Source organism: Octodon degus, unplaced genomic scaffold (genome assembly GCF_000260255.1).
Source record: "Octodon degus isolate 3935 unplaced genomic scaffold, OctDeg1.0 scaffold00056, whole genome shotgun sequence".
Lineage (NCBI taxonomy): Eukaryota > Metazoa > Chordata > Mammalia > Rodentia > Octodontidae > Octodon > Octodon degus.
The window spans coordinates 11,324,559-11,335,808 of record NW_004524632.1 but is presented as its reverse complement, the minus strand read 5'-3'; the positions used below and the strand labels follow the sequence as shown (position 1 = coordinate 11,335,808).

Sequence of the window (11,250 nt, the reverse complement as noted above, 5' to 3'; positions counted from 1 at the left end):
CGTTATGCCTTCATTATTACCTATCTACAGCGGGTGGCGCTGCTCTACCAGAGAGGCTCAGCCTTGTGGAGCGCTGAACGTCAGGAAGTGACTTTTTTTTTTTTTTTTAAGTGCTTAGGATTGAAGTCAAAGCCTTTGCACTCAGCTGCATCCCCAGCCGTTTTGTAATTTTTATTTTTAAATTTTGAGATAGGGTCTCCCTAAGTCACTAAGTTGCCCAGGCTGGGCTCGACTTTTCAGTCCTCCTGCCTCAGCCTCCAAAGTGCTGAGATCCTGAACATGCGCATGCACTATCCTGGCTGGGAGACAAGGGGTGTGAGTGTGTGTGTGTGTGCTGGTAATAGAATTTAGGACAAGTTGTGTGTGTGTGTGTGTGTGTGGGCGTGTGCGTGCGTGCGCGCGCGTGTATGTGTGTGTGTGTGTGTGTGTATGTGCCCGGAATAGAATTTAGGACTTTGAGCTTGCTAGGTAGGCACTGTGCCACTGAGCTATAACCTTGGACTGAGACATGTTTTTTCTTTCTGTAAAGTACAAAACATTACTTTTTTTTTTTGCGGAACTGGGGATTGAACTCAGGCCCTTGCACTTGCCAGGGAAGCGCTTATTCCACCGAGCTGTCTCCCCGGACCCCAAAATAGTATTAAAACAAAAATTACAAGTGATATAGAATTTCACTTTAAGTAATATGAATTTCGCAGTATTTGTTGTGATGCACAGTGTTGTCTTCCAACCAGTTATTCATATTACCAGATGCAAAATTGGAAGAAGGAAAAAAAGATATGTAAGAAATTAAGAGGAGAAAAAGAAACAATTGAAAAAACAAAGATATGGAATGCTTCACGGATTTGCGTGTCATCCTTGCTCAAGGCCATGTTAATCATTCCAAATTTAGTTTATGTACTGCCGAAGCGAGCACAAATTTTTAAAGTTGGTTTTTTTTTTTGATACCAGAGATTCGCACCGACCCAGCACGCCCTCACCGGGTTTTCAGGAACAGCGGCCGAGCCTCGAGCTGGCCCCGCCCCCGCCCTGTGGCCCCGCCCCTCGCCTCCGGCCCCGCCCCCGCCGCCCCTCCCCTCGCCTCCGCGCCTGCCGCTCGTCCCTGCGCCTCCGGCCCCGCCTCCGCGCCTGCGCACACGCGCGGCGGACGGCATTTGTCCCCTGCCGCTCCCCGTCGGCCCTCGGGTCGGCGGCCTCGAGTCCGGTCGCGATGGCGTTCCAGTGCCAGCGCGACAGCTACGCGCGGGAGGTGCGGCGGGTCGCCGGCTGGGCGGGGGCGGGGGCGGGGGCGCCGGCTGGGCGGGGGCGACTGACTCTCGTCCCGCCGCCAGTTCTCCACCGTCGTGGTCGCCTGCCGCCCCGCGGAGCTGCCGGCCGGGGCGGGCGAGGACCCGCAGGCGGCGCGGCGCGGGTTCCAGGTGGTGCTGGAGGACACGCTGCTCTTCCCCGAGGGCGGCGGGCAGGTACCGGCCGGGGCGCTTCCGGGTGGCTCCAGGGAAGGGCGGGAGAACCGCTGCGGGGCTCGGGAGGAGCTGCGGGCGCGGGGGCTGGGCGCGGGGGGCGCGGGGGGCGCGGGGGGCGCACGCGGGTGGGCGTCCTGCCCGGCGGAGGTTTCCTCCTCTGGAGCCTCGCTGCGCCCTCCGGGCGTCCTGCCGGCCCTCGGGGCTGCAGCGGCCTTTGCGCTTCTCTAGCGGCGCATGCTTTCGCGTATCGTGGCCAGGCACAGACGACCTGTGGCACGCGAAAACTAAAAGGCTTGCCAGGTCCCGCTGCAGCAGCCCAGCTCTGGGTCTGCCCCAGGCGACCCTGTCGTGATTACATTGTATCCCTTTTTTTCCCCCCCAAGGGGTACCAGGGATTGAAGTCAGGCCCTTGCGGTAGCGGTCTCCCTGGTCCCTAGGAATCAATATTCTTGAGTCTTATGCTGGTAGTGAGGGACAGTACGGAGTAGTGAGAGGCAGCAAGATTCAGATCATTTTAGAGACTCTTTTGTTTTAAACTCGGAGGCAGAGTTACCTCTAGCTTGGGGTTGTCCTGCCTCAGCCTGTTGGCTGGCTGGGATTACAGGCATGCGTTCCCCTGCTCAGACATTTTGGAGGTTCATAAAGAAAGGAATCCACACTAGGAAAGCCTTCGCTGCTGTACCTAGAGCAGACTGTACCGCAGCTCAGGGGCGCCCCTCGCGGGCCACAGGGGACGCTGTTTCCCTGCAGCAGGAGGGCAGGTGCTGGCTTCCTGTCAGCTGCGTTTGTGCTTGTCCAGCCTGATGACCGGGGTACGATTGACAACATCCCTGTGCTGAGAGTGACCCGCCGCGGGGCTGAAGCCGAGCACTTCACGATGACGCCGCTGGCCCCCGGGAGCCAGGTCCGGGTCCGTGTGGACTGGGAGCGGCGCTTTGACCACATGCAGCAGCACTCGGGTAAGGGCAGCGGGCGCAGGCGGCAGCCGCAGTGATCGGAATGTAGTGTGGGGTCTCTTGGAGCCAACCTGGGAGAGACCCATCTTTGGACTCTGCTGGGATTTAGCAGGATGTGACAGGTTGGATGAAAGCAACAGAAACAATTGAAAATGAAAGGATCAGCGTAACTCAGGGCCTTGGGTCGCCATGTCTGCCTCCACAGTTCCACCTGGCTGTCTCCAATGAGATCGCTCCCCGCCCGCCCCGGGGTCTTTCCTTAGCACCCTGTGGCAGCTGTGTCACCTGGATGCCTCCCTGGGGCGGCCCCCCTCTGTTGTTGTTTCCAGGCACTGGGCACCAACCTGGCCTCAACTTAGGGGATCTGAGCCTGCGCTTCCCCTGCCCCCTCGCGCCCCAGATACTGCCGCAGGTGGGGCGCCTTCCCGCTGCAGGCTGAGGGAGCTCACCCGGCCTGCACTGCCCTGTGTTGGCCCTGGCAAGGTCCCTTTGCCCTTGATAGCCCTGGCTGCCCTTTCCCTCTGCCCTCATAGCTGCTGTCTTCTGTTCCTCCCTGTAGACCTTGTACTAAATTTAAAAAAAAAAAAAAATCTTCTCAATTTAGAGTTTTAAATTTATTTATCTATTTATTTTGGTACTTGGGATTGAACTCAGGACCTTGCACTTGCCAGGCTGGCGCTTATGCAGCTGAGCTATCTCCCCAGCCCCTAAATTTATTTAAGAACATGTACCAAAATCAAAAGTGTAGACTTAAATTTTCCTTGTTTTATTTTTCATTTCAGCTTAGCATGAGATAAACTTTCCAGCTGTCTGCCACTATTGTAATTCTGTCCACATTATGTTCTAAGTACTGATCTGCAGAGTTTTAATTGCTTTGCACACACTTTTTGTATTAAACGCAGTAGTCCTTCATCAGGTGTTCATCACAATTAATTACTTGGTAACATATGTAATAAAAAGGGGCTGGGGTGGAGATCTGACCTCAGCAGGCCGGTGGCCGAGGCCGCTCTCGTGCGAGGGCCCCTTGGCGTCTCAGGGATGCGGCTGTGGTGCTGGGCCGCAGGTGCTCAGCCAGGACCTTGTAGAGCCTCAGCCTCCGGTGCCGCGTCACAGACGTGCCACCACGGTGCCTGGGGGACACCTCACTTCTCTCCTGTCCCTTGGTCTTGTCACCTAGGGCAACATCTCATCACTGCCGTTGCTGAGCATCTGTTTGGACTGAAGACAACCTCGTGGTGAGCAGGGCCACAGGACCCTCTGGAGTGGTCCCCAACACCCATCCCCATCCCCCCGGGTCAGGAGACAGGTTTTCCTCATGTGGATGATCAGAGGGGGGCAACCTCTTCCACTTGCTTAGGGGACACAAGGCCAACAGAAGGGATGTCTGCCTTTGATTGGGAGAACTTGGGGTTTGAGGCCTGTGCTGGCCATGCCACTCTCCCGATGTGGCTTTGATCATGTCCTGATGCCCTTACTGTGAGCTGGGAAGGACGGTCCCCACCTTATGGTGTGCTGAGGACTGAGCTCAGGGCCTTTGCTCAGAGTGACATACCCAGCCGTTTTTTTACTTTAAGTCACCAAGTTGCCCAGGCTGGGCTGGAACTTGGGATCCCCCTGCCTCAGCCTCCCAGAGCACTGGGGTGACAGGTGTGCCTCACAGTGCCTGGCCGTCGTCGTCGCCGTCGTCGGGCTTTTGTGAGGATTAGAGAGGTGGTCAGCCCGAGCGGCTTTGCGTGCTCTCTGTGCGGGGGTGAGCGGCTCCAGCAGGTAGCACCTCGCTTCCTGGCAGGGAGCTGGGCCGGCTGCGGAGCTCCATCGAGCTGGACAGCCCCTCCGTGAGCGCCGAGCAGGTGGCCACGATAGAGCAGCACGTGAACGAGAAGATCCGCGCGCGGCTGCCCGTGAGCGTGCGCGAGCTGAGCGCCGACGACCCCGAGGTGGAACAGGTGCGGGGCCGGGGCCTGCCAGATGACCACGCCGGGCCCGTGCGCGTGGTGACCATTGAGGGTGTGGATGCCAACATGTGCTGCGGGACCCACGTGAGCAACCTCAGCGACCTGCAGGTGGGCGCGGGCCTGAGCTGGGGGTGGGCGTGGGGGGCTCAGCTCTCCCCTTGGGCTGTGTGTGCGCGGGCATGCGTGTGCAAGCGTCTTGTGGCCCTTTTTTCTTTTTGGTGAACTGGGGATTGAACTCAGGCCCCTGCACTTATTCTGCTGAGCCATCTCCTCGGCCCCTTCCTAGGTCATCAAGATCCTCGGCACCGAGAAGGGGAAGAAGAACAAGACCAACCTGTTCTTCCTGGCCGGGCAGCGCGTGCTGCAGTGGGTACAGCGGAGTCACGCGAGGGAAAAGGCTCTGACCGCGCTGCTCAAGTAAATCCCGTCCCTGCCCCAGCGCCATCCTGTCCGGGCCTCTTAGCTGTGCTCCTTCAGGGTGGACAGCAGTCTGAGGGAAGCCAGCCCAGACCTCCGTCCCCCTCCGTCCCTCCCCGTCTCCCAGCACCCAGGCCAGCATCAGGCGCCCCCTTCCTGTCCCGCAGGTGTGGGGCTGAGGACCACGAGCAGGCGGTGACCAAGCTCCAGGGTTCTGTGAAGCTCCTGCAGAAGGTGACTGGTCTGGGCGGAGCGGGCGGGCCCCAACCGGAAGTGGACTCTGCTGTGCTTGCGGGGGCGGGAGGGACGGTGAGGTCAGGGAGATTGCGCCCTGCGGTGCTTCCTGCCGTCCACGTGCTGTGTCTGCACTCTAGAACAACCTGAGTCTGCTGCGAGACCTGGCTGTGCACGTGGCCCGCAGCCTGAGGGCCAGCCCGGCCTGGGGCGGGGTCGTGGCGCTGCACAGGTGAGAGGCGGGTGGTCGCTCAGCTTGTCCTGGGTGCCCTGGGGACTCCGGGACCTGAGGTGGCCGACTCTCTTGGGCTTGGTTGTCCCCTCCTCACTGGGACCTCCCAGCCTCGGGGACCCCTGGTGCCTGGAGTCTTGCACGGGCTCAGCTCACCCAGGCCAGGCGCAGCATGCTGGCCCTCAGCCCGCGCCCCTTCTCCAAGCGGCCTCTGAGCTGGCTCTCAGGCCCATGTCCTGTCGCAGGAAGGACGGTGATTCTGAATTCATGAACATCATCGCCAATGAGGCTGGGGCCGAGGTAGGGTGGCAGGGGCAGCCGTGGGAGGGGTGAGGACGTTTGTAGCTCCCAGCAGTGGGCACCAGAGGCAGCAGGGCTGGGGGTCAGACTGGGCAGGGACCAGGGTGCAGCTGGGAGGCCCAGGTGGGCCATGCACTGCAAGGACTCAGGCTGTCTGTCCCCTCCCAGGACACCCTCCTGTTCCTGACCGTAGGAGATGAGAAGGGTGCTGGCCTCTTCTTGCTGGCTGGGCCCCCCATGGCCGTGGAGACCCTGGGACCCCGGTGAGGCTCTGGGGGCCTGGTGGGTGGTGGGGCCACAGCTGTCACCAAGGCCAGTGCGGGAGGCTCTGGCCACGCAGGGGCCTCGTGTCTTCGTCTGAGCGCTCATAGCCGAAGACCGAGTCCTGGGGCCCAGGTCTCCCATGCTCACAGTCTATTTTTAGAAGTTTGGAATCATGGATGGTACCTGAATCTAGGGCCCACGCTATCAGGGGGCGGTGGGGCAGGTTGTTTTGTTCTCTGATCCTGGGGATTAAATCAAGGCCCTTGCACTGAGCTCTAGCCCCATCCCCATCCCCGCTTATTTTTGTTTTTCTGTAATAATCTAGCTATGTAGTTCACTGGCCTAGAACTCACTAGGTAGCCCAGGCTACCCTTGAATTTGGGGCAGTCCTCCGGCCTCAGCTTCCTGAGTGGTGGGATTACAGGTGTGTGCCACCATGTCCAACTTCCAGCCCCTTTATTCTTTATTTTGGGATAGAGTCTTGCTGAGTTGCCCAGGCTGGTCTTAAATTTGCAGTCCTCCTGCCACAGCCTCCTGAGTGCTGGGTTTACAGATGTGGGTCATCATGCCTGGCTCAAACCCTTTGTATGTAGATATACATACCTGTTTGGGCCACCGTGCAGTAATGGGCATCTGTGTGTTCAGCGGGGGCTGAGCAGGGGCCCGGGAACATTTCCCTCCCCCTGGTGTCTGCATTTCCGGGCACAGAACCCAAGCCCTTCCTCCTCCTGGTCCTGCTGTGGTCTGGAGAAGGGTCTCAGGGAGCCTCAGCGCCGGGCTGCCCTTTGCTGCTGCGCCTTTCCCCAAAGCCCTCTCTGCTCCACAGGGTGGCTGAGGTCATGGAAGGCAAAGGAGCAGGAAAGAAAGGCCGCTTCCAGGGCAAGGCCAGCAAGCTGAGCCGGCGCGCAGAGGCGCAGGCACTGTTGCAGGACTTCGCCGGCTTGCGGGGCGCGGAGGGCTAGGTGGGCGCCGGCTCCCCATGCAGTGCTGCTGGCGCGGAGCAGTGCTGCCCGAGTCAGCGCTGGCTCCACGGGGGCTCTGCTCGCAGCTGTGTGTGTAAACTCCTGTGCTCCTCCCTGTGCTGCTGGGGACCGAGCGCGGGCTCACGTGCGCTGGCGGGGCAGGTGCTGCTCCGGCGCTCCCTCTGCTGCCCCCGTTTCCTTCTCCTTTTTCAGCACTGGGATGGAACCCAGGGCCTTCGTGCTCGGCTGTGCTCAGCTTGTTTGTGTTTGAGATGAGTGTTGCCCGGCCTAGTCTCCAATTTGCAGTACTCTTGCCTCAGCGTCCTGTAACAGTGGGGTCACAGGGGTGTGCCACCATGCCAGGCTTCAGGCCTCTTTGATGATGGCACTAGTCACATTCAAGAGGATTGTCTCTGTGCCCCAATTACCTGTTAAAAGCCCCACTTCCTGGTGGAAGAGTTCACCACGTGTGATAAAAATAGTGCTCCATCACCTTATGGAGCTAGCGCTCTGGACTCCGGCTCTTCCCCAGCATCAAAACGACCACGGATGGGAGGCATCTGGAATCCATTCAGGACTTGGAGGCGGCGGGGCGTTTGGGAAAGAGGGTTCTAGACGTGCTGCAGAAAGCCCGAGAGCCATGGACGAGTGTCAGGCGAGGAGGACTTCGGGGGCATTTGGGGTGCTGTCTTATAAAAAAAAAATTATGGTACTTCTGGATCATACTACGTGTCATTGCTTGGTGTGGGGGACCTGGCAGTGGACCCCAATCTGCAAAAGACAAAATGGCGATGCCACAGACCTCTGGGTGAGCAGTTGCTCATGGGGAACAAAGGCCACAAGGCAGCCAGAACTCGGTATTTACTGACCACAAGGAGGAGGAGACGTGAGCAGATCATCACGGCTCGGCTGCGGATGGATCTTTATGTGGCTGAAGACGGTGCGTGGAGATGGCAGCTCCATCAGTTTGACCTTTTCCCAAGGTGGAACCCTTTTATTCCTGCCCAGTTCCTAAGGAACCAGGACGGCCAGCTGAGGTAACCTTGCCCTGGGCCGCCACAGGTCACAGCACACCATGGGACCTCGAGGCCTCAGCCGCGACCTGAGGCACATGGCGCTGTCTGCACACCACAGGGGTCAGCACGACAGGATTCTAGTTCTTGTGCACTAGAAGCCCTGATGAATTTATTTTTTTTTTATTTTTTTTTTAAATTTATTTTTTTATTTTTAACATTTATTTTGTGTGTGTGTGTGTGTGTGTGTGTGTGTGTGTGTGTGTGTGGCCAGCTCAGCCCACCAGGGGGCGCAGCTGGCTGGCATGCGGTGCTGGGGTATCGAACCGTGGTCCCTGTGCTTTGCCAAGCTTGTTCCAAGTAGGTGCTTTAGACCACTGAGCCATCTCTCCAGCCCCGCCCTGATGAATTTAATTATGAAGTACCTCCCCCAACTATGCAGAAGGGCCCTTAACAGCTGGGGGTTCACATGGATTACCTGGGACAAACCCAGGGTGCCCACAGGGTACAGCAGCTTGGGGAGGGGACCTGTCATTCCGTGCCACTGGGGCCCCTGCACCCCGCACACAGCTGAGCTCGGGACTCCAGGCTTGTCCTGACCTGATCACAAGCTGTGACATCTGCGCTGAGGAGGAGGGTCAGGAAGAGTCTGACTGACTGCTGTCTGTGTGAGATTTGGTTTCAAAGGAGAGGGCAGCTTTGAGCTGGTGATGCCTTTCCTGCCTGTCGCGGGGTTCCTCAGTGGACCTAGTCTTTGGGAAAGGGGTTGCGTGTCTTGTGTTAAGTTATCCAGAGAGTGGAGTGGAGTGAGTGCTGCTCAGTGGCGTGAGTTGTGTGTGTGCATATGTGCCCATGGGACCTCCGGTGCGGGAGGCTGAGGCCGCGGGATCTCAAGTTCAATACCCGCCTGGACAACCTGGAAACTTGGGCCTTGCTTCAAATGAAAAAAGGGCTGGGGATGTCGCTCAGTACAAAGGCCCTGAGTTCAGTACACAGGAGTGGGGAAAAGCAAAACCAAAATGATGGGCCCACAGCAGGGGAGAGCGCTGTGCCCGGCTTCCTGGAGCCCTGCCTCACCCTTGAGACAGGCAGCCCGGACACAGCAAGTGTGTAGCACCGGGGTTCGGCCCGAGAGAAGCCCAGGCCCAGCCTGCGCTGACGGGGAAAGGCTGTTGGGAGGAGTTGGTTAAAGGGGGAGAGGGAAGCACCAACACCAGCATTGATCCGCCCTGCTTGGGGGGCGGCAGCAGCCCTGGAAGCTGCTGCAGGCCGGCGCCCCGCGTCCCCTCTGTGCCTGGAAGCTGCGGCAGGCTGGGGCCCCGCGTCCCCTCTGGCGCGCAGGACTCTGCCGTCTGCGGGGTTGGTTCCCTCGTGCTCCCCAGCAGCGAAGCCGGCTCAGGGGCTCGGCCAAGGCTATGGGGCTGGGACGAGGGAGCGGCGGAGGCCTGGTTTCCCAGCTCTAGGACGGACGGACAGACGGACACTGCACACAGACCTCGCGGGTCCTCACCTTCCACTGCTCCTGCGGCCGCCTCTGCTGGCCCTGGGACCCTGTGTGCTCGCCCACGGAGGTGTCCGGTCCCCCCTGCTCCAGCTCCCTCTGGGCCTGCGACACCTTGGCTTCCTGCCGCTCCCTGAGAAGGTCAGCAGGCGGCGCGTCCCGGCCAGGAGCCGGCTGGCACAGGCCCGGGTGCGGGGGCTGCGCCCAGTTCGATTTCCAAGTGCAGGTGAAATGAAAAAGTGGGCTCTGATCATGTTACCGTCAGGGCTGGAACAGAGCGGGGACACCGACGCGGGGCTCCGCGCAGGCAGGGCCGCAGACACGCGCGGCTTTCCCGGCACAGACAGGAAGCCCTGAAATCGGAATGGATGGGGCCTGGGCAGAGGGCGGCCTGGAGACAGAATTCCTCTCCCGGGAGCACGCCGGCGCTGCTGCCCTGTCCCCAGTACTCGGCGCTGTGCGTGCGTGGGGACGAGCACCCTGGCGTGAGGTCGCCCATCCGGCTTTCTCTGCACTTGGAGGACGTGCCCGGCGGGGATCTGGCAGGGAGGAGCTCTGCGTGGACAGCTTCCGGCCGCTGCCGGACCTGCCGTCCCGGTCGGGGTAGCCCAGACTGCATGCGCCTCAGTCCCCCAGGCCCGTGTCCCTATCCGCAGTCTGTCCTTCCACGCGGATCCTCAACCATGCTGTCTTTCTGTGTTGGAGCCCTTGCCTGTTTTCACGTAAAAATAGGGTTCCAATTTGGTTCCTGGAGTGAAGTATCTTTTTCTTTTTTCAGAACTACGGATTGAATTTGGGCCCTTGTGCTTGCCAGGCAAGCGCTTATTCTACTGAGCCACCTCTCCAGCCCCAGGCCAGGAGACAGCTCAGCAGCTTAAGCAACTGCCTGGTAAGCCCAAACACAGGGGTTTTTTGTGTGGGGAGGCATGGGGGATTGAACTCGGGACCTCACATTTGCAAGGTAGGCGATGTGCCCCTGGGCTAAATCCCCAGCCCAAGGCAACATTTTATATTTATTTTTACAAATGAAATTGTTACATTCAGGTATAAAGAATGTCTGTGTATATTTTTTCTTTTTTTAAATTTTTGAGATAGGGTTTCATTGTGCAATTCAGGCTACTTTTGAGCTTACTTTGCAGCCCACGGTAGTCTCATTCAAAGTCATTCTCCTGCCTCAGCCACCCAAGTGCTAGGATTACAGGTGTGCACCGCTACACCATGCCTGGTTTTTCAGATTATCCCTATCTGGTGCATATAGGATTAGGGAAGATTGTAGGAGAATTACAAACTGGCACTCACTTGGACCTCCTCATTCACAGCTGCTAGTTGGAGAACTGGGCACGAGGCCCTGAATCCAGCAGGGTCCAGGCGGCTGCAGGGCAGACGTGCTCCTGCCCCATGGGGCACTCGGGTCCTCGGGCGGGCGTGCCCCTTGCTGTTCCCAGGCCCAGACGCTGCCTCCTCCCTTGCACTCATCGCTCACTGCACTTTCCCGAACTCCAGCCCCTCCCGCCCAGCCCCACACCCGGCTGCACAGACCCTGCCCCCGGGCCCTTTCGCTTCTCACACCCAGCCTGTGGCCAGGGCCACTGGGGATTTCCTGGACCCGCGGCTCCATTTCCTTGGTGGGGACACCGGTCTCTGCCTGCTTCGGCCCTCCTGTTCCTCGATCCTCCTCGCTGGAAACGCTCTGAAAGCAGGAAGCCCCCGTCCGAGGGCCACGTCCTGCGCTTCCCGTGTCTTGGGCAGCACTCTCTGGGCTGCCTGATGGCCGCTTGCACGGGTTACTGGGGCCAGTGTCTGTCCGCAGGTGGGAACTTAAATTTGTCTCGTCATGGTGCTTTGGCCAGAAGCCCGTTCTGTTGCTATTGTTAATGTCTTTGTCTTGATTTGGGACCGAGCAAAGTTAAGGCCTGCGTGTCGTGCTCTTGGTTCCTTTAGGCCCAAACCTTT

General features: G+C 59.1%; 1 protein-coding gene and 1 pseudogene across 1 annotated transcript; one reads left to right on the top strand and one right to left on the bottom strand.

Annotated features, from left to right (window-relative positions):
- Positions 1–821: 821 nt before the first annotated feature.
- LOC111817379 lies at positions 822–916 on the bottom strand (annotated as a pseudogene).
- Positions 917–1,137: 221 nt separating this feature from the next.
- Positions 1,138–7,243, top strand: LOC101579043 (alanyl-tRNA editing protein Aarsd1). Its single transcript, XM_023717941.1, has 11 exons — positions 1,138–1,249; positions 1,332–1,463; positions 2,263–2,422; positions 3,597–3,654; positions 4,209–4,482; positions 4,661–4,791; positions 4,959–5,025; positions 5,166–5,257; positions 5,503–5,557; positions 5,726–5,820; positions 6,648–7,243. The coding sequence occupies exons 1-11, from the start codon at positions 1,211–1,213 to the stop codon at positions 6,781–6,783; spliced, it is 1,239 nt and encodes a 412-aa protein (XP_023573709.1). The 5' UTR covers positions 1,138–1,210; the 3' UTR covers positions 6,784–7,243.
- The last annotated feature ends 4,007 nt before the right edge of the window (positions 7,244–11,250 follow it).

Bases quoted from the DNA above. Each gene is read 5' to 3' on its own strand.
- LOC101579043 (XM_023717941.1), top strand. From the start codon at position 1,211: ATGGCGTTCCAGTGCCAGCGCGACAGCTACGCGCGGGAG. The intron at 3,655-4,208 runs GTGAGCAGGGCC...GCTTCCTGGCAG, and splicing joins GGACTGAAGACAACCTCGTG to GGAGCTGGGCCGGCTGCGGA. The intron at 4,792-4,958 runs GTAAATCCCGTC...CCTGTCCCGCAG, and splicing joins GCTCTGACCGCGCTGCTCAA to GTGTGGGGCTGAGGACCACG.